A 21,699-nucleotide genomic window follows, 5' to 3' on the forward strand; every position below is an offset into this window, starting at 1 on the left:
GCTTTGGCACAGACAGCACCGGACAGCCCATAGAGGTGGTGCATGAGAGGCACAGAAACATTCATCATGGTGATACTCACACACAAGGCATCCACGGGAGGTGCAGGTCACCCCTGCCAGCACTTCCCTCTTGCGAAGGGGTACAGGAGAGGGGACAGGTTGGGAAGATCAGTGCATGCTGGAGGGTCACCCCAGTGTGGAGTCAGGATCTCCGGAGGAGATAAAACTACTGGCCCCTGTGCTCAGAAATATGCCCAGGGTCCGGAGACCGGGCGCACCCAAAGGGGTGCTGGGGCCCCGTGCCGCCACGAGGGCGAACATCACCTCCTGCAGTGCATATGCGAACACACACAAACACATGCGCATACACGGATATACACACAAAGCTGGTCCAGGATTCGCCCGAGGGGCTCACAGCTAACGAGCAGCGTGAAACTGCATGTGGAAGTGCAACTCCTCCTGCTCCGGGAAGTGCTGGCCGCACACAGAGCACACGCAGCCCTTGTCCTTACTGTGCGTGCGCCTGACGTGGCTGTCGTGGGCCGCGTGAGAGGCGAAGGCTTTGCCGCAGTGTTTGCACTTGAAGGGCTTCTCTCCTGAGTGCTGGCGGATGTGAGTGCGCAGGATGCTCGACGCTGTGAACGCCTGAAATGGCAAGGACCAGGCAGAGAAGAAGGAGGTTTAATGATGTACTCTGTTTTCTGTGTAGCCCACAGTTTCAGGTAACCCAGACCCTTCAGAAGCACTGCTCCTTGAAAATAAGTCCTCAAATAACTCACATCTTCAGACAATCAGAGCAAAACCGAAAACTACTAGCAATGAGGAACCAGAAGCCAACAGCTATCACTCTCAGCTGCACAGCCATGGCTGAGTCCATGAAGTTACACAGAGTTCAGAAAAAGATTTCTGACCAGAGACACCAACAAATATCCTCACATGTCAAAGAATAAGAAGTAAAGTCAATACTGTCCTAATTAGCCTTGTATTTCCTGCATGTTGGGGAAAGATAATGCAGGTTCCTCCCTTCTAGTTTTTATTCAGAAAGTTAAACTCTTTCACATTCACTCATACTGGCTTGGAATCCAGGTGTCAGAATTCATTCATGCAACCCAGCATGTTTCCATCTTTCTGGGTTTCATTTCCCCCCTCCACCATACTCTGCTCTTCCTTCAGTCAGACCTTGCAGCCTTTTCTCTCTCCCCTCACTCAAGTAGCAAACTCCTCCTGCATTTTGGGAGAAAATCCTCTCAATGAGATTTGAGCAAGAATGTTGTAAAATAGCCATGTTTTCCCTGTTTTTCCTTTACCTGGGCGAGAGACCTTTAGGAACCCTTTACTATTTGCAGACCTCACAAATTTGCTCTGGCTGCTGCCCCTACTTCCATAAGCAGTCTGGGAAAAATGCTACACTAGAAGCTGAATTGCTGTATACTGGTTAGGCAGCTGAAATTTTTATCCACAAATCCTCTTTAGTACCATTATGTTGCTGAACCATCACAAATAAGTTTTCAAAGCAGACAGCAATAAATCTCATACACCTTTTCACTAGGAACCTTAGAGCACAAACAGATCTGTGATTCCTACAGAAAAGTCCCCAGAAGGTAAATGTCAAAAGGGACAGAAGGACAAAAGTTCAAGGGACAGAAGCACTTGTCAGGTGGTCCTGGCCCAACACTTCCCCCTCACTTGCATCAGGTGAGCAAAGGGGCAGGGAAAGCAAGGTTGCTCTGGCATAACCACCGTAAGAGGTAGGAGAGACAAAAAGAGGAACAACCACTCCATAGGAGAAGCGGGTGAGAGTATTATAAAATAGCCCCTGGTTTCCCAGCCTCAGAAATGGATGGCTATGTCCTAGGATAACCTCATCTTGCAGTCTGAGAACTGATAAATAAAATCTGATCCGTGAAAGATCTACCAGAGCCACCAGGGCCTGGTCAGAATGTGACGTGTCCTAGAGGAATCTGTTCACAGAGGAACCTGCAAAGCTCTGTGAGCTGTTCCTGTCATCCAAAGAATGACATTTCATCCTAAACTCTGCCTACAAGTATTTGGGATGTCTGTGGAAAAAATATATATATAATAGCCCAAAGGAGCTTTTTCTAAGGTTCTTTAGTACAGGACACTCGACTATGTGTTGGAACAGTCACAAACAAAACATCTCTCCCTTCTGAATCAGAAACACCTCAGTACACACGACCATCGATGCTTCTGCCTCGCATGGACACAAAGAGTGGACCACTGCAGCTGGAGCCCTGCTGGCACTTGCCCAACAGCAGGCTGCACGTCCGTCCTCCGTCTGCTCAGAGAGCAGGGAGCACTGCTCCCCCGGGAAAAGCAAGGTCACCTGAACCATCCCTGAGCCACCCCTCCTGTGAAGAGTAGTAGCAGCTGAGCAAATTTTTGATTAGTGCTGTATGGCTTATTGCCATACCATGCACATAAATCACTCCATTACTTCAAGGTAAGCAAGCAGAGTCACGTCTTACAGGTTCAGCTCATGGGCCAAACCTGTTCAACTCACCCAGGAAAGCAGTAGTAGCAAGACAAAAGACTCTGTGAAAAAGGGCAATACTACACCTAGCTGAGTACCTAGCATGGTATTTGAGATGCTCTCAAACATTCGTAGATCTTATCCTTGCAACAGCTCTCTGAGGTGTGCACGGGAGCACTGGAGGCAGAGACCTGCTGTTTCTTCAGTCCCAGCCATTTCTGGTACTCCCTAACGCTTCCACTTTCATTCCTTTCTCCCTCCGCAACTCACAACTGCAGCCAGAATATGTGCTCACTCATCTGGATATTGACTTAAATAGGAAGTCCCATTTTGTGTCCCCTTCTCTTGAGCGCTTGATCAAGAAAAAGAAAATGAACAGGAGCGTGAAAAAAGCCCCCACCCCCAGGTGCAGTGTGCAATGCTGAACGCAGCAGAGGATAGACAAGAGTGACAGGCCGGGGCACTGGCCGGAGCCGGGTTTTCCCTTACCTTGTTGCAGTACACGCATTTGTAGGGGCGCTCTCCGGAGTGAACCCTCATGTGCTTGTTCAGACTGGAGGACTGAGAAAAGCTCTTCCCACACACTGAGCACTGGGGAGAAAAAAAAAAAAGATTAAAAGTTAACAGGAAGCACATAACAGCATAGCTGAAAAAAATGTTAGGATGTGTGCAAGTATCTCACTACATGTATTTATATATAAGCACATGAGTAATTTAAGTAGCAAGTTTATTTAACAGCCAGAATTTTAATGCATTTTTAAGAACAGATTTTAAAAGAGGAAAATCATGCAAAATTTCAAAACCTTTTTTGTGTATAGTTCAAAATCGTTATCAAAACCTGTCCTTCAAAATATAATAATGTAAATAATGCTTCAGCTACTATTTAGATTTTTTACTCAACAACTAAAATAATATTTTTTAACTAAAAAAATATTTTTAAAGGGGATCTCAGAATAATTCTCATTTTTCAGAAATGGTAAGTAAGTCACAGCACTTCACCTACAGCTTGATCTCTTAGAAATGCCTCCCCTTGGATGAGTGAAAGATGCACCACTTCATCTTCTGACAGACCAAGTTGCCCCCTTCATCATGTGGTGCCCTGTCCGGTAGCTGTCAGTGACAGAATAAAATCCAACTCCAAGAGTGCTGGAGTCATTCGAGAGACTTGCACTGACTTCAGTGAAATTCACATGAGGCCATAAATTGTTTTCCTCCTGGGATGCTTTTGAAAGAAATCCTCACTCATAAGTTTGAAATATACTAAGCCATGACTGATTTTGAAAGATGGTAATTTACTGACACATTTTCTGTCTTTGTTTTTTGCATTTATCTGTTCTCATTCAAATGCAATATCTATTCAGAACAAGTTTCTCTTCCTGCTGTTTTAAAGTATTTCTTTTGTACACGTTCCAAAATAAATTCTCTGTGAAAGAAAGAAGGAAAGAAAGAACAAAAGAGAGAAAGAAGTATGTATTTCAAACTTCATATTTAATAGAATGACATTTTAAATCTCTATTACTAGATCAAGGTGATATTCTGACATTGTAATATTGTCAATTTAATTATAACACCTTTCCTGACAAATTCACATTATTCCAGTATAATCTATAAAATAGACATTTGAAAGATTTTCAGGGATGATTTAATTGTGCCACATCAAGTGCAGTAACTTCCCCATGCCTGAGCCTTTGGGAGAACTCTGATTTTCCCTTTCCAGTGCTCCTGGAGGAAACCAGTGTTACAGAGAGATGTTTGGTGGAGACAAGGCAAATATCTCAGCCAGGATTTGCTCCCACCAAATGAAAATTTGCTCCATGTTGAATGCAAACCTTCACTACCGTGGTGTCCAGCAGACAGAGCTGTGTGCCAGTTGTCGGCGTGAAGGCAGGGGAGGACGGTGGGATGGAGGAGCCGAGCCCAGCCAGCCCCAAGGTCCCCCGGGCTCTGCGTGCGCCCCGCTTTCATTCAAACACAATTTAGCTCCAGGAGAAAAGCACCAAAAAAACTCATGCAAACGTCCAAAAGCCCTGGAGCAATATGCGCTGGCTCAGTTCAGGCAAGTTAAGGTGCTCTTTGGCGCTGTCAGACCCAGCAGCCGCGAGGGAAGGGCCAGCCGCGCCCTTACTCCGCACGGAGCAGCGTGAGGCTGCGGGCAGCAGCATCACCTCTGCACCGGCACCGGCACCCCGCTTCTCTGTGCAGAAGGATCGTTCTTCCCCTGCCCTGCTCTCCTCCTGGGGAGCAGACAAGGATTTCCCCCTCAGATCGTTTCTCTTTCAAACTCTCACTGGCACTGCGGGTCAGGTATTTTCCCAACCTAGTATAAGTTCATTAATTTCTTCAGCTAAACTCTGCTGCATAAGACAAATTCTTCCTTTACAGGCAAAACAGTTTCACAAAGTAACTGCCAAGGAAACCGGAGAGGGGAGAAGCAGGGAGAGAACATCAGCACCTTCGCATTTGCCAAAATAAGATAATTAAGGACAATTAATAACTCCAGAAGAGCAAGTAACTGCAAAGGCACCCAGAGGCAGGCTTACCTTGTGAGGTCTGTGCTTTTCGTGGACGTGGAGAATATGAATCCTCAGCCTGTCTCGTTTTTCAAAGGATCGGTTACAAAGGTGGCAAGGAAATTTTCTGTCCCCCTGGTCCACGCAGCGAGTGTACTTCAGGTGCTTGTCCCGGTAATACTTGTACGCAAAAACCTTGCCGCATCTCTCGCATTTATAGCTCTCCCCAGCTTCTGTACAGCAGAAGGGAAAGTGCCAATCTCTCCGTTATACCACAGTTAAAGGTGTTAATTTCAAATCCGATTCTCTTTCAGAGCTGGTGCCCCACTGAGAATTGTAAGTCTTCAGAAGGGTAATAATGTTAAAGGGATTCTGGCAATGTGATTAACAAAATACAAGTTGGATCTGGTAAGCAAACACCATGGTCCACTTGCCCTTACATTTTCTCTCTAACGGAAGAGGATGCACAAGAGTCCCGACGCTAATGAAATTATTGCGTTTAGCCACTAACTTCAGCTAGGACAGGATTCCAGCCTCGCATCTCCATAAACAGGGAGTGAATATATGGAGAAACAGCTCAGATGCCTGCAATATGAAATGTTTCCCCAAACGGAAACATCGCTAGGTTTTTATTATCAATATTGTCCATAAATTTCACTTCCCATTCTAAAAAGAGAGAAAAAAAAATCAATCTGCATATATTTTCTATGATTTTCAAACTACTGTAGAACAAGAACATATTTTTTGTTTTCTTTTGTATTTTGATCTTATCCATTGAATTTGGAAACAACATAGGAAATTTTGCAAATGTTTAAACATCCTTTTCTGCCTTTAATACAACACAGAAAAGTAACTTTGACTTAAACCTTAAAATGAAATCAACAATTTACCAGCTATCTGGACTAGGCACCTTAAAACAACAGCTTCAAAAATTTCCTTGCAGAGATTTGCCAAATTCTTCTTTCTCTCTTACTGCTGCACCTAGCCAACACATTCTTTGACAGCTCCAGCTTTCCCTGCATTTGCACAAATCTATTTTCTTCATACATAAGTTTTACTTATATGAATGTCACACTTTCTACATATTATAAGTACAGTGCTCCCGAAGAGAGAATATTTGGTATCCTCTGCAAGCAGCATCAGCATTATAGGACTGGAACGATTTCAGCCTGCCCCATTTACTAAGAGAATTAATTGCATGAAAAATGTCATGAAGTCAGGTGTGTGTAACTGTACGATTAAAACAGGATCAAAATAGGAATGCCCAAAAGCCTCTTTCCTCCCCAAACACGGTCCCTTGGAAGAAGGGCTGCTGCAGAGCAGAGAAAGGATCAGCCGCTCGCTCTGCCATTCCCCAGAGCGCTGTCAAACAGCACCAGATGTTTTACAGTCATCAAATTACCACTTTTTACTCCCAAAGCAAATGAAAACTAGGAGCAAGCTGCGGAGACAGAAGTGGGTGCCAGGTTCAAAGGAGAGCTTTGCTCAGATCTGGTAGCAGCCCTCAGTACAGATAACCAGCCTCCCCTGTGTGTAGGGGAAGCTGCTCTTTTGGGATGCTGGAGGTTGGGTGAGCAGGCGAAAGGGAGGGCATGAGCTTGTGTCCCAGGATCGCAAGGACACTGCTAGTGGCATGGGAGCAGGACAGCCCCAGCCACCCCAGAGCATCCCGGCATCCTGCAGCCCGCAGACCTGTGGGCAGAAGTGTCACCCCCCGGCAATCTCATCACAGGGGCTGGGAGGCGTTCAAAGTAAAATGCAGCTGAAGAAAAGATGACATCGGGGTCTTTTAAAGCACCGGCAAGTCCCCTAATGAGAGTCTAATCATGGCTGGACACAGGTCCGAGGGGTAGAAGGGTTATGACCCTCCTAGGGATTTCTCCATAGCCTCACCTTCGGCTTGCTGCTGGGGTCTCTTCCCTTCTGGCATTCCCTTCAGGCTGATGGGGATGCCCAAAAACTGCACGTAACAATCCCCATACCACACCAGCAGCTCCTGCTTCGGTAAGATTTCTTTGCAGCTTTCATAGAAGATTTGCCCCTGGCACTGGATAGCTGTCAAATTCTGCTCCTCGGGGAACCTGGCACAATTTACCAGGGACATCCAGTTGCCAGCGGCTCCCTTCCCGTCTATGAAATGGCTCAGGCGCCCGTATTCGAAGATCTGGAGAGTAGATGAGAGAATCAGATCAGGTCCGAACCCTTTCCAAAAGGGACCCGCTTGCACCGAACCCACTACCCAGACAAGGTCCAGCTCCTGTTACAGGCTAGGGGAGAGGGACAGCCAAAAGCTTCTCCTCGTAACAACATCTCTGTGAAATTTCTGCGGCTGCCGTGGCCAAGGGACGCCCCCCTGCCCAGGGACGCGGTGCCGAGGGAGCCCCGTCCCGGTCCCGGCGCGCGTCGCCTACCTCCCACATCAGGGAGTTGTCATCGTAAGTCTTGATCTCGCTCGTGTTGACCACTTTGCCTTGGAAAGGGCCGAAGCGGACTCCCTTGGGGATGGGGTGCGTGCAGAAGACTCCGAGCTGGGAAACGTCCCCATAGGCCGCCCGCAGCACCGCCAGCCCTGCGGGGGTAAGGAGGGGTGAGCGCGGCCCGGCGCCGCCGCGGCGCAGCGCAGCGCAGCGCGCCGGGCGCCCCTACCTTCGGGCAGCTGCAGCGAGTCCCCGTCGAGCAGCAGCGCGGAGGGCGAGTCCGCCGCACCTGCGGAAGAGCAGCCGCGTGGTCAGCCCGGCCCGCGGGTGCGGCCGCCCCGCGCAGCCCCCGACGCCGCCCGCGACTCCCCCCGCGGCACCGAGCCCCCGGCGCTGCCCCGGCGCGGAAAGGAGAAGGCGGCCGCCCCGCTCCCGACGTGCCGCCAGGCCCAACGAGCGAGGCGCCGCGAGCGCCGCGGCCGCGGGACGGGCTGCCCCGCTCTTGCGCCAGGGGAGCGTCCCCTCTCCCGCACCGCGACGCTCAGGCGCTGCGAGGAGCCCCCGCCCGGGCGTCAGCAGGCCCCTGCACCCGGCCGGGGACCCCCTTACCCGGGCTGGCGGGGGGCACCCGGAGCCCCGAGATGGCGTGCAGGCTGCCGGCCAGCTGGCTGCCGCGGAGCGCCCCGTACAGCACCGCGTTGAGCTCCTCCTCGCTGAAGTGGTACCTGTGGCTCGGCCCCGCCGGCCCGGCGCCCCGCGGGCTCCGGGCGCCGCCCGGGCTCCGGGCGCCCCTGCGGGCCGGGCTCGGGCAGGGCTGCGGGGCCAAGGCGCGGGCCTCCGCCCGGCGGGGCGAGCCCTCGGCGGCGGGCAAGGGGGCAGGAGGCGGCGGCTCGCTGTAGAGGGGCAGCGGGAAGGCGGGGAAGGGCTCGGCGGGCACGGGCGCCGGCTCGCTCAGGAAAGCGGGGACCCTGCTGAAGCTGAAGGGGGGCAGGGGCGGCGAGGCGGTGACAAGCCTGCCCAGGGGCTTCAGAGGGTGGAAGAGGTCGGGGGCCGCCTCCAAGTACTGGGCGGGGGGGAGGAAAGCGGGGTAGTAAGCAGCGAGGCTCCCCGGGCTCATCCGGAGCGCGTCTCCGGCGTCCTTGGGGCCCGGCTCGCCGGCCAGGGACAGCGCCATGCCGGGGCCAAGGGCAGGGACCTGCCGGGAGACGCACGGAGAAGCCCCTGGGTGCTGCGCGGTGCCCGCCGCTCCGGGGGTCGCGGTGGCCAAGGGGCAGGAGGAGGCCGAGGGAGCCTCCGGCGCCGTCGGGGCGGGCGGGCTGGCCGCGCCGGCCCCCCGCGGCTATATGGGGCGGGCGGGGGCGGGCGGCCCGCCCCGGGTCACGCAGCCCTCGCTGCAGGGGGACGGACGGACGGACGGACGGACGGACTGACGGACGGCGGCCGCGGCCCCGGGGGCCGCCACGACGGGCGCCCCAGCCCCGGGGCGGAGCCGCGGCCACGCAGGGCGGTGGCGCCGGCTGCTGGGGGCGGTGCAGGCCGAGGCCGGCGGGGGTGGCGGTGGGGGGACCCCCGGCTACCGGGCCGCCCTCCTCCCGCCGCCGGTCTCCCTCCTCCTCCTCCTCCTCCTCCTCCTCCTCACGCCCCGGCCATTGGCCGCGCTCGGCTGCTCCCCCCGCGGGGCCCGGCCGCGCCCGCGTGGGCTCGACCTCTCCCCCCGAGGGGGGGAGGCCGAGGTGCTGGTAGCAGAGCTGGGGGGCGATGCTCTGCGCTGATGTCCTGACTGCCCTTGGTGAGCGCTCTGCCAGTGGGCCCCTTCCCGCCTCTGCAGCATCCACAGCCCCAGCGGAGTGCCTCAGGGGCTGCAAGGGGCTGCGTTTTGATACAGAAAGTTTTAGGTCAAAAAACACCTCAAAAATCCAGTGACCTGAACAGACAACACAGCACCTGCAGCCACAGCTGGTTTCATGGGCATGGCGGAGGCGGTTTTGTCCTGGGCAGCATGAGCCCTGGGCTGCCCATGTGTGCCTGGCAGAAGGCGGGCTGCTGCCGGGATTTCCCAGGCATTAGGAGTAGCCCCCTGCAGGAGCGGGGGGCCCACAGCTGACATCTGACCATTGCCCCTTGCACGGGTGCTGAGTGGTTCCCTGCTGCAGGGTTGCACCCTGTTTTTGTGGGGTTTCTCCTTTTTTCCTAATTCCTTGTCCCTCCCAGGTGACCATGTGCTGGATTTGCTGTCAAAAGAAGACCTCGAAGGGGCTGCAGAGCCCAACGGCTGAGGGGTCCCCAGGGCCCAGGTATGCAAATCGCCATTGCAGCATATGATCTTTGCTAGTGCAGGGAGATAAAAAAACCTTCAGGTTAGCCTGGGACAAAGCCCCATGGCAGGCAGAGCACAAACAGTTTGGGTTACAGCATGGTCCCCCTTGGGTGGCTCATTCCTTGCCAGTGTCCAGCCTGGGTGATGCTGCAGGGGCAGGCGTGGAGGGACGGGATGGATGGGGCTGTGCAGCGCTGCAGAGAGCTCAGGGCACTCGCACCCACAGCTCCCTCTTGGGGCTGTCTTGAACCTCCCCTTAATTTTCACTCACAGCATAAGCACCAAGACAGTAAGCACAAGGGCACAACACAGGTGGCCCAGAGCTGATCCAGGCTCTCACACCTCCTAAGACCCCCTTTCATAGCTGGCCCAGCACAACTTTGTCCCAAAACTTGAGCCTGAGCATTTATGCACTTGGCATTAAATGGCATTGTGGGTGTTTGACTCCCACCTAAAACCTCATTCTCCACCAAACGTCAGTTTTGCAAGACAAACACACTAAATACACCATGGACAGCCAATACACACACTGTGTGTAGGGAGATGGCAGGAATGCAGCCTTTCTCACCTGAGTTATTCTCTTAGCCTGATATTTTGTTATCAGTCTTCTTACTTTCTCTGGGCTATTCCAAATCTCTGTTATCTACAGTAAGGCAGAATTCACTCTATATTGCTTTAGGGAACAATGTCAGGAAGGCAGTTTAACTTGCTTTTTATAGATACAGCATTGGTAGCATAAAAGTGGTAGCAGAGCTAATCAGATGTACAGGAATATACATCTGAACTCAGATTGTCGTTGTACAAAAAAGTCTGAGTATTTGTTTGAAGCAAAGTGCTGCCAGATAATCTGGAGTCCTCTGGCTACCTGGTGCCAGGTACTGCAACACAAGAAGAAAGGAGGCTTGTGGAGGGGACTTGCTTGCATGGGAGAGTCAAGAGAAATTAAAACAAATAAAATGTGAGATCTTTAAATTCCCATAATTAGTGAAATTGGTTTATCTGACCCATCTCTGCTCTTTAGGCATACCCAGAGAGAAATCAAAATATTCCTTTTTCTGCAAGCCTGGTGACACGGAGCACAGAAGAAAAAGGCTTGCATCAGTGTTACAACTATTTTCCAGATAATATGCTGAGGCTTTCACTAAGAAACAAGTTAATTTTAGGTTAAGTTACCCTAAGCACTCAAATCTATTATTTGCTGCATAAAAGGGTCCCAACCTCTGGGAGAAATCAGGTGAGCAGAACTGACTGACTTCCAGCAGTCTTGTACAGACAGGTAAATAAAATACTTTACAAAGGCAAAGGTTTGCATCTATTCTGAGTATGCACAGACAGCTTTTTAAATGCCTCTGTCTCCTGGCGGAGGCCAGACGGGCCTAATCTCTGTGTGTGTATTTAGCCCTTTGTTTTAAGAGGTGCCCCTGGAAGCCCCGTCCCTGCTGCCACGGCTCTCTGGGAGATGTGGCTGTAACTCCCCTCGAGGAAAACACGATTGGAGGGCGATCAGCACCCTCCAGACAGCCGCTCAGGCCCTTTCTCTGGGAATGACTGGGAATTTGGCTACCAAAACAGACCAGGGGGCTTCAGCCCCGTGCCTGCCCATCGGGAATGGGCAGGTGAGCAGCTCCGTCCTGCTCGAAAAACCTTGTCAGTGGTCAGTGTAAAAACACAGCCAATTTTTTGGTGCAGGTTCCAAGGTGCTTTTTCAGCTTTGGCAGATAGACAGCTTGCCTCTTCTGCAGGTAACGTTAGAGGGGCAAACAGAAAAATGAATTAACTTTGCGGGAACTTGTGCAGCTCACACATTTACATGGGTGCCCTTTGCGTGCAGAGTGCCCCTGCTGCCGGGAACGGGGGTGGGGGAATCATGTGCAGGAAAAGCTCACTCTGAAATATCCGGAAAGAGAAAATCCTGAAAACCAGCCACGGAGCTGCTGCCGAGGCCGGGGGGCTCTCACCACCCAGCACAGCATGGCAGCAGGGCGCCTGGCTGCCATGCAGGACTCCTGCGGCCCAACTAGGGACTGGCTACTGCAACGCCACACAGGTTTTCTTTTAGGACTTTATTAGGACTTTTGGACCTGTTATAAAGCAGTAACAGCACTCTCTCAGCCATGGCCTCCCTCCTCCTGAAGGATGTTAGAGGTGTTTGGTACTGTCCTTTTCCACATGGATGCGGGGATGCATATTGAGGACAGGCACCAGGGGCTGCAGGCTGCTTGCCGAGCCATCACTCCATATAAATGGCCTAACATGGATGGATATGCTGCATTGACCAAGATTTATCAAGGAACTGCACCCCAAGTCCTCTCATGCTCCTCACCTCCCCAAACACGCTCCCTCTCCACCACTGTGCTGCTCCCACACTCCCTCTCCCTCCCTCCAGGTCTCCCTGCCTTCCCATACGTGCCTGAACCCATGGGTCACACGGACCTGCAGGGCCCCAGTCCTCCCAACGCTGCGGCGCCCCGGAGGCAGTGCCACCCACAGCAGCCCCCGACGCCCAGCTTCACCCTCGTGGGCTCCCGGCACCTCCACGCTAACCCTGACACTTGAGGGCAGTGCAGGAGAGACGTGCAGCCGTTACTGCCCGTTTTCTGTTAGCTGCTTCGCTTGGCTACGTGCCAGAAGTTGGTCGACAGTGTCACCTGTGACTCGGACCCTAGTTATGGCTTCCTGGAGGCGAAAGGGGCAGCTCACCTGTGCTCCTGGAGGTGGAGGGGCAAGAGGGGAGAGGGGGACTGCAGAGTTACGCTTATCGTGATGCCTCCATAGGCCAAGAGGTCAAGGCAGAGGGCAGACACCCCCGACTGCAGTCTTCCCTCTCCATAATCCAATCAATCCCAGGAGCTGCTTTTTCTGCAGCATGGCACGCAGCCCCCTTCCTCTACTAAGTGGACAACTGGGATAAACACTGAGCAACAAGCTTGGGAATAATTCAAAGCCTCTGGCCATCCTTATTCCAGCACAGCAGAAAGTCTCATCTGCAAGACTCGATACACAGCTTACCACGAAAAAAGCTCTTCAAGAGGCAATGCCACTTTTTATCCCTGTTGTCATGCATCAGGTTGGAAGCACTGGTATGGATGTTACGTGTGCATCTGAAGCACCTTTCCTTTGTAAGGTCAGTTATACCACAAGTTACTGTTGCTCATTAGAGAAGTTCATTATACATTTAGATCACTGCTAAGAGTTTTAGCTAATACTGTTGTCAAGAACTCTCTTTTAAAAATAAATAGATGGTAAGGAGCTGATCGTGCCTATCTTTAGAAAGGTGAGGTTCAAACAGGAAACAGTTTTCCTCTTGATACTCATGAACATTTTCTCTACTACTTGTTTCTGACTTCACTTTGGGAAGCAACATCCCCCTTCCTAGCTTTCCTTACCGTGTTGATATTTTTTGTCACATGCAAGGATCACCACTATTTTGCTGAAGCCAAACCAAGAGAACTGCAATGTAGGCTTTGTTATTTCAGTAGGAATAGTGAAAGGACATTTTTGGGAGGTCCTTAAAATAACAATTAATTTAGCTTAAATTTTTTTTTAATATAAGTAGCTTTTTCTCCCTCCCTCATTTCCTAAAGAGAGTAGTAGACCATTTTGATAAACCAGCATTCTTGTAGCTGTTTTTTTATTTTTTAAATTGACCAGTCATTTACTTCCCATGGTCTTAATTTAGCCATTTGGCATAACAAGGAGAATCAGCCCTTGACTATACTCAGTCACGCTCCAGGCCATCTGAGACTTACTTGCCTCTCCTGAAACCATAGAGAAAGATGCCCACTGAGTGCTGACTATGATATATAAAAAAATACTCATAATGAACTGATTTCAAATTAAGCTAGGCGGTAAAAATTTCAATTAGTATAGGATTATAAAAATAAAAGGATTTCAAGAATAACAAGTAGTCGGAATATATAAAACATTCTTCAAAAGAGAAAGCCTGTTGTCTTTTTAAAAACCGCAGATTCATCTATTCTCTAGTACTATCATATACCTATACCTTTACATGAGAATAAATGAAGACACAACAGAAACACGTTCAAATCTCTAAAGCCATGTAAAACCCGAAGGCATTAAAATTTATTAAATGATGCAATAACAACAGAATTCTTTATTTACAATAGCATTATTTAACATCAAATAAGCAAATAGCATCAGCAAAGCAATATTAACTTGCATAAATGTATTTAAAATTTCTCTGAATATATCTACCTTTGCATAAACTGCTCACACTAGAAATACAAACATCAATGCAGGTGAACAAAGTGATGTTCAGAGTCAACTCCATTTTGAAAATAAATCACAACCTGAAACACTGTAAGCTTTCTCCTGAAGAACCATAGTTTATATATTGCTTAATTTTACCCTTGTATAATCTTTTCATATACACACATCTCAGATGCAACTTCATGATGAACTGTACAAATAAAACCCACAAATGACATAAAGGGAAAAATTAAATGACAGTAAATGTTTGAAGAAATGTGTCCATCGTCTCTATTGAACAACATAAAGATTAAGTGATGATGCACTTATTCCAAAATTGTACACAATTCACTATACAAATATAATACATCAGACAGCTATGTAGGAATATACAAGACTTAAAAACAGATCTAAGGCATTATGCTAGATTTTAGCATTTTGAGGTTCTTGCACATAGCTTTTACCTGTAGTAAGAAACTTAAAAGATTTTGTTTTAGTCTACAAAGAAACACCAGGGAGAAAATTCTAATTAAAATCAAAGCCACTACAGTAAATTTTCTTTTGTGCAGAGAATGCTTTTGCTCTTAGGCAGCATACTACCATACAAATACTAGAAAACTTTTAAATTCACACCAACAATTAATGGCTTAAGTTGCATTTCAAAACTGATTGTGTATCTTTGGGTTCTGCAAGTGGAGCTGTGCCACCCATTTCATCTGTTAAGCCCATATGAATTCCATTTTTAAACAAAGATTAAAAAATGTATTGTATAAACTGCAAAAACATTGCTTTTAATTAATACAGGCCCAAAGGGATACTGGTGTGGGACAATATTTTAAAGACTGAGTACAAATTAATTCATTGTAGCAAAACAGCTCACTTCACTTCTTAAACTTACCACATTACATGAACACTTAAACAGGTCATATGACCGTGTATATATGCTTATTTTTCACATTTTGCGCCTTTCACATTTAGTAATGTTAAGTAGAACACTGATTAATTGTTCTGTTAAACAAAATCCAAGTACCTTCTCTGACAAATTTACTGTATACAGGATGAAAAATACTGATAATGAAGGGAATTGATTTGGCTTTTTTTTTGTTTGTTTCTATAGTGATCAATATGATCAGAAGATTCCTTCACTCACTTTTCTTTTTCATTAGTTAGAAGACAACTAAAATCACCATGAACCCAAACTGAGTCAAAGTGATAGGTACAATCTCCTTTCTTTCAAAATGGCAATGGATGATGAAGTGTCATAATCACTACAGATGATAAAGGTTTGCAGGACTGTTGTGAAACAGGACAAATTTAAACTATTATGTCCACTGTGAAAAAGAATAATCTGAAGAGGTTACGATTAAGCACTGAAAAAGAATACAATACAAACAAAATTATTTTAAAACTCATTTACACTTTGTGTTGCATGAAGTTAATTCCTTCAAATTTATACATTTCTTATATAAATAAATTTACCTCAGATACATAATGTATGTTTAAAACAAATGTCATCGTATCAACGAGGCTGTGGAGCACAGGGATGATAGTTACTTGACTTTCATCAAAAGCCTTCTATAGAAACAACCCTATTTCAAACCACCTTTATCATTTTTTCCTCAGCCTTAATATAGAATAACTGTTTTATTTTAACTCCCACCTGAAAAACAAAACAAAACAAAACTAATCAAATGGGAATGAAATAAACCTTTCATTCCCAAAAGGCATGGCTGATGAGATAATATAAAATGCATTACATTTTATATGACATCCAAAAATTTGTGTTCAGGTTAGAAAGTGGGTGGATTAGGGGTTAGAGGAAAGAAAAGAGAGGTCAAAAACGTCATCAATTTCTTAGTATTTCAAGTCCTCAGAAACTGATGTCACTTTAGTAAAAGATTACTCCAACCACAGTGGGCAAGAAAAAAAAAACACCCTAACAGTGGCCTGCTTAGTAACAGTTAGTTTCTCTAAGATTCGTTACGAAAGAATATAAACATACAAAAATCAAGAATTGGTTCCTACAGTGGCTGCATATAATATTAGGTTAGATAAATGACATTATGAGCAGAATCACAAGGTTTAGAAAATAAGAAGTCTCAAGCCTACAAATTAGGTCTAATCAAGGCATTGTGATCCTTTACAAAACACTTTCCCAGGAGACACACACAGCTAAGAAGATATCTAATTTAATACTGAAGTACCTCATTTGGAATCAACTTCACAACATGTATATCTCACAAAAATTATACGAGTAAAACGCTTAAGTTTTCAACTTAAATTATTGCTTGTTTACATATAAACTGGATTTTATGTACCTTACAAAACTTCCTCATAGTCCACACTGCTTTAAAATAATTAGAAACACACAACAGTGGTGAAGTCTGTAGTGATATCTGCTATAGGTATTACATGAATCGTTATTTTCCCAGTTAAGGGGATGGGAACCAGAAATTATCATGCTTTAAAGCAGGTATCTTTATCTCTTTGATATTATGCACCAATTCTGCCACTACCATAATCAGTACATGCATTAGCATTGAACTTTGCTGTTCAGCAACCAGTAACTTGCAGTTACTGAAGAGCCAACCTGCTCTTTTACTTTGCTAGAAAAAAGAAGATGAGAGAGGTCAGGAGAGTCAGGTAAAAATCAGGATTTGCTGATTTTTAAGAATTTAATTAAATAAGAATGTAACAAACTTATTTTTTTGGATTCATGATTTGCATTATAAACGTTACCAGAAAACCCAACCAAAACACCCTTTATAAACAGCCCTCTCGTGGGATAATTTTCATCTGTTTTACAACTTTTACCCCATTCAAAATTGTTCTGTATAGTTTTCTACATAGGTTCATCTTCTGTGACTTGTCGCAAATGAAACATACTCATTAGAGGTCTATATGTACCAGACACTGCTTCTAAACCCTCCTCCAAAATGCAGGCCTTAGTTTAAAACACCAGTTTTCAGATGGAACTGAATCCTTTGCACCAGACTGAGTAGCCAGGAAAAACAAAGCAAAAAAACAAGGTCTAGAACTAAACAGGAACAGAACAAGAGCATGGTTGTTTTTCCTTAAATACATACATTTAAATACATTCAATCTGACATGGTTTATGAAAATTGCCTGTCAACATTTACTTCGCAGGAGAGATCTAAGTTGCACTAAGGTGAATGCAGTGAACAGACTGAGCAACTGTCTGTATGCTAGCTTCAGACTGTCAAAGAAGAGGCTGCTCGTTCAGCAACGACCATTTTGACTCCCCTCGGGAAGGCAGAGCTGAGTCCTATCAGCAGCGGGGAGCCGAGCTCCCGCTGCTGCAACTCGCCGGGCAGCTGGGTCACGGCAAACGGATGCAGCTCTTCAAACTGGTAAAGGTTCGGGGCCGTAAGCCCAGTCAGCTGAAGAAAGGAGCAACCAAACCTCCTTCAGGGTCAGCAGTATTTCTGCAAAAAAAGAAATTGGAGAAAGGTAAATGAATTCTTCCTTCCCAGATGCTGAAAGGACATATAGGTGAATGAGACTGGGATGCTGTTCTGCAATACACAGTTTCCCTCCATGATACTCGGAACAGGTTGCAATACACATATTTTTATTAATCTACATTGACATGTTACTTTAAACTGAGATTTACTTTCAATTTACAAAGCAAGACTTTTCTTTGTGTACACTGATACAATAGGCCTATGATTAATTCCAGTGAAATCAATGGGGGTTTGCTTCACTACATCCTTAGGTCCTCAATTCATTCCAATTTTCATGGATATTGTAACAACTCAGGATCATCTACCATTTGTAGACTCCACATAAAGGCACAGCAATATGGCTTAAGAGAGGTTGATCTCAAACTTAGGTTGCGAGTCAAATTTCTCTGTTACTGTTGTATCTTTCTCATAGGAAATGATTTTTTTTATTCATCTTTCCCCTCCAAGAATTATAATTAAAAAGGGAATAGAGAAGAAAAAAAAAAGCTTCAGCTAGCAACCCATAGAGATGCTCTTTACTTCAGAATTATTACCCTTGCAGTGTCTTTATACAAACTGATTTCAGCTGAGTTGATTATCTTGTATTTTCCTATTTTAAAAAGCCTCAGGATGTGGTTTTCACGGTTGTTTTAAGACTGCCCCTTCCCGTGCGCCTCTCTGTCTGCCTCCTCTTGCGAGCTCCTGCTCCCACATGGCTTTGCGGTCAGGGACTCAACCCAGCTGAAAACTATTTTTTTTCCCCGGTTTGGTTTTCACTTGCTCCCAGCGGCTCCAAGAGGAGCCCTTTGCTCAGCAGCCTGCCGTCCTGCCTGGGAAAGGCCTCCCTTGCTCGGTGAGCTCTGGCTGGAGGCGGTTTTCTCACTGGCCAGCGTGCACGCCGCCTGGCCCTCCTCTGGAAGCTGTCTATACGGCGCGCTGGACTTGACCACGTTCTCCTGCGCAGTCCCAGGAAGGTGAGACGTGCACCTCCACTGCGCCGCGTCTCGGCTACTTCCAGCCCTGCCCGCGGGCGCAGCTGGAGCTCTCCAAGGGGTGGCCAGCCAGGAGGAAACGCACGGAGGCCAACACAGACCCTCCCCACGGCGAACACCGCAGCACTTCTCGTTTGGTTTTCTTGAGAGGGCGAAGACACCACGCTCACTTCCCTCAAACCCAGACTACTATGAACAAACTCAACTTTGGCTCCTCTTCCTATCGTGTTGAGAGGCAATTCTGGGACTGGGTTAGCACCTTCTGACCATAAAATCTGAACGGATTTCTGAAAATCCAGAGGAGATGTCCTTATTTTCAGAGTGGACATTTTGCAAATAGTATCTCTGCAGAGTCGTTTCCACTAGACCAATGACTTAAAAAATAACTTTTGCATAGAATGAATTTGTTTTATAATTTAACAAAAAGTCTTAGGGTGATAAAATGTATTAAGGAGGGAATTACACAAAGAAGGTACAAATTACTTTTAGAAAAACTATCTTTTTCTTTTTATTTAGATATAACCAAAGCAAAGAGAACTTCAAGGAAATTTGTCAAATTATTATTCCCAGGATGATAATCAGTGTAGGAAAAATTGCTCAGAATAACTTATAGGTCTGATTTATGTAACTTTAAAATAGAGATGTTATCTGAAAATCCTGCAGATCGTCAACAACAAGAGTACTGCTGCACTGTGTTAAATTAAGTTGGATATCTCTCATAAACTTCAGATACATACAGTATTCTTCAGAGATATTTGCTTTTAAACAGCATCAGGTTCAGACATTTTCCTTTACCACCTGAAGTTAGTTTATAAAAATTTGTTCCAATAACGGTGAAATAATAAATTATTAAACTGTTCTAGTTGCAACAATATTCGGGTCTACAAATAAATGGTACTTTGCACCTTGAAGGAGACAGAAAATTCTTTGTCCTCTAGTTACTTTTAAAACACCCTCACTGTTTGTATTTTTGTATCATCCTTGTATGCCCTAAAAGCTCTAGAAGTCTTACCCTTAATACATTAAAAGAAAATGAAACAGTATTAAGCAAACAGAAATTAGAATGGTAAATGTGAGATTTGCAGTCTATACATATTTCAGCAACAATATGTTACACCCTGGTTACTCAGCTCTTAAGAGAACCAATCCATTTAAATAATACAATTCCCTGAGATCAAATTTAAGAAACACTGAAAAATAATCAAAATTTGTCAGATGAATGTTCTCAGCTTTAACATGTTAAAGCCACAACTGCCAAGGGATGAAGCACATTAACCCTCTCTTCAGCCCTCTAACTACAAAGTTTGTGCTTTAAAAAAAATGTTACATAGAAGTAGTTTATAGCATGGAAATAGGAGCTACTTAAACTCTATTGCAGTTCAAAGTGCTGTGAAAAGATAGTTCTAGTGCTTATAAAACATTCGTAACATATATGTAAAACTCTCTACCTTTTCCTTGACAGTATTAGAGCTGTATTAGTGGAATAAAATTAAAATCCGTACTACACAGAGTGTAATCAGATGTACTCTTGCAAAATAATTCAAGAGGGTTAAGATGCTTTTTGTTTCAGCTGAGTCATGACTGCTGTCAGGCACGCCACTGGCCATTTTACTGTCATGGCACTGAGCCCATTATTTTAATTTCAACCCCCTCAGCAGCACCTTTACCCACAGGAGACTTAACTTCAGCTGAAGTCCTGCCACTCAGCTTCTTCCACCTGCCCTTATAACTCTCTTCTCTGACTTTTCTCTTGACTTCTTCTCCACCTTCTCTTGTATGCCTCCAGGCCTTTTCTGTCACATACACTCACTCTCTCTTCCTTTTTTCTTGAGCCATTCTTTAAAATTGACTTCCTCCTTTCTCCTCTTTATTCTCTGCTTCTCCTTTCTTTCCTCAGTGGTACCCTGTATTTTGTTCTCTGGTGGTCTGACTTCTTTTTATATATGGAATTTTACAGGATAAGGAATGCATTAAGTAACTAATAATGGCATATGACAGCTTATGCTAAAACAGGACATACTGCAACTTTTTATCAGTCATCAAAGTGACTGTGAAAAGGCTGTAGAAAAGATTTTCCATTCACAGATCCTCCACTCTTGGAGACAGATACTTCTCATGTGAACCCCTAAGAATTGGCCTCCAAGGAGTTTAAAACACACGTAAGTGCAAAAAGAGATGGACACAATAAAATACACATCTGGCTACTTCTTTCTCAGTACTTTCATGCCCTTCATTTTCATTAATCTTAACATATTTGGAGTCAATAGCTTTCTCCTATTATTCAAATTTCTTTTTTCTAACAGCAGAAAAACTTTAAATTTATGCTGTTGGATTCAGTATTAGAGGAAAACTTGTGTATTTAATTCCATCTTTCTGTTTTCAACATTGCATACAAAGAGATGACAGGAAATAATGATGTAAAGGATGGACCTCAAGAAGGTTATAAAATAACTCCCGTAGAAACAGCAGGTTAGATCTGCCTATTTTAATTACTTTCAAAGAAAGACAGCTGTTTACAAAGATTGGGTGATATTTCAGTAACTTAAATAAATGCAGTCTCTCTCAGGGTCTTTCTTATTCACATCTTTTTCTCCTGTTGCTGATAACTGGCTATTTCACTCCAGTTGTTTTCCCTAAGCCATTATGTCCAAATCAACTTTGAATAAAAGTTTCCCAACAGAAGAAAAATTGAGATCAATAATACTAATATTAATCAAAACATAAGGAGAAAAACTAAGATAAAGGAGCTGCATGTTTCACTTGTAACCTCTGTTTCTCTAATACCACCAGAGGACCACAACGTTTTTAAGCCAACAATCTTCAGTGGCTTCAACTTGCAAGACACAGCACGGAGCGCTCCCCGATTAAATATTTGCACAGCAGCGTACAACGAGACAGTAGTCCAGGAAACGAACACATTTAAAGTGGCGCAGCTTAAGGCCTTACCATTGATTGTTCTGAAAACAAAGGCAGCAGAGAAGCGGCTCTGCTGCAAGGCAAGAGGAGTGCTAGCGAAGGGACGAGGCCGCGGGCGCAGCAGCCGCTAGATGGTGCTTCCCCCTCGCGCCAGACCCCGCTTTGCCTGCCCCCGGCACAGCAGCTTGGCCGCCGCGTGCCGCTGGTAATCCCGAGAACCATGCATACACGCTTTCCCAGTGCACAGGTTTCTACGTGAGGCTATTTTGTTGTACAGAAAGGTCAGCTTTTGACATTTGTATGGGTCTCCACAGCCGTGATGTTTGGATCACACAGAGAAAATATTGTACTCTAGCTTCAAATCACATCAGGTCTCAAAAATA

General features: G+C 46.2%; 2 protein-coding genes across 2 annotated transcripts in view; both read right to left on the minus strand.

The window, feature by feature from the left end:
* Positions 1–417: 417 nt before the first annotated feature.
* Positions 418–8,592, minus strand: PRDM14 (PR/SET domain 14). Its single transcript, XM_067290021.1, has 7 exons — positions 8,034–8,592; positions 7,648–7,707; positions 7,413–7,570; positions 6,895–7,165; positions 5,032–5,234; positions 2,981–3,082; positions 418–645 (listed from the first exon to the last, which is right to left on the minus strand). The coding sequence occupies exons 1-7, from the start codon at positions 8,590–8,592 to the stop codon at positions 418–420; spliced, it is 1,581 nt and encodes a 526-aa protein (XP_067146122.1).
* A 5,199-nt stretch (positions 8,593–13,791) lies between these two features.
* The window catches only part of NCOA2 (nuclear receptor coactivator 2), a 198,316-nt gene continuing 190,408 nt past the window's right edge, over positions 13,792–21,699 (minus strand). The window contains exon 24 of the mRNA XM_067290544.1: positions 13,792–17,390. Within this exon, the coding sequence (XP_067146645.1) occupies positions 17,379–17,390 (12 nt within the window). The 3' untranslated portion in view covers positions 13,792–17,378. The remainder of the gene's footprint in view (positions 17,391–21,699) is intronic.

Source organism: Apteryx mantelli, chromosome 2 (genome assembly GCF_036417845.1).
Source record: "Apteryx mantelli isolate bAptMan1 chromosome 2, bAptMan1.hap1, whole genome shotgun sequence".
NCBI classification, from domain to species: domain Eukaryota; kingdom Metazoa; phylum Chordata; class Aves; order Apterygiformes; family Apterygidae; genus Apteryx; species Apteryx mantelli.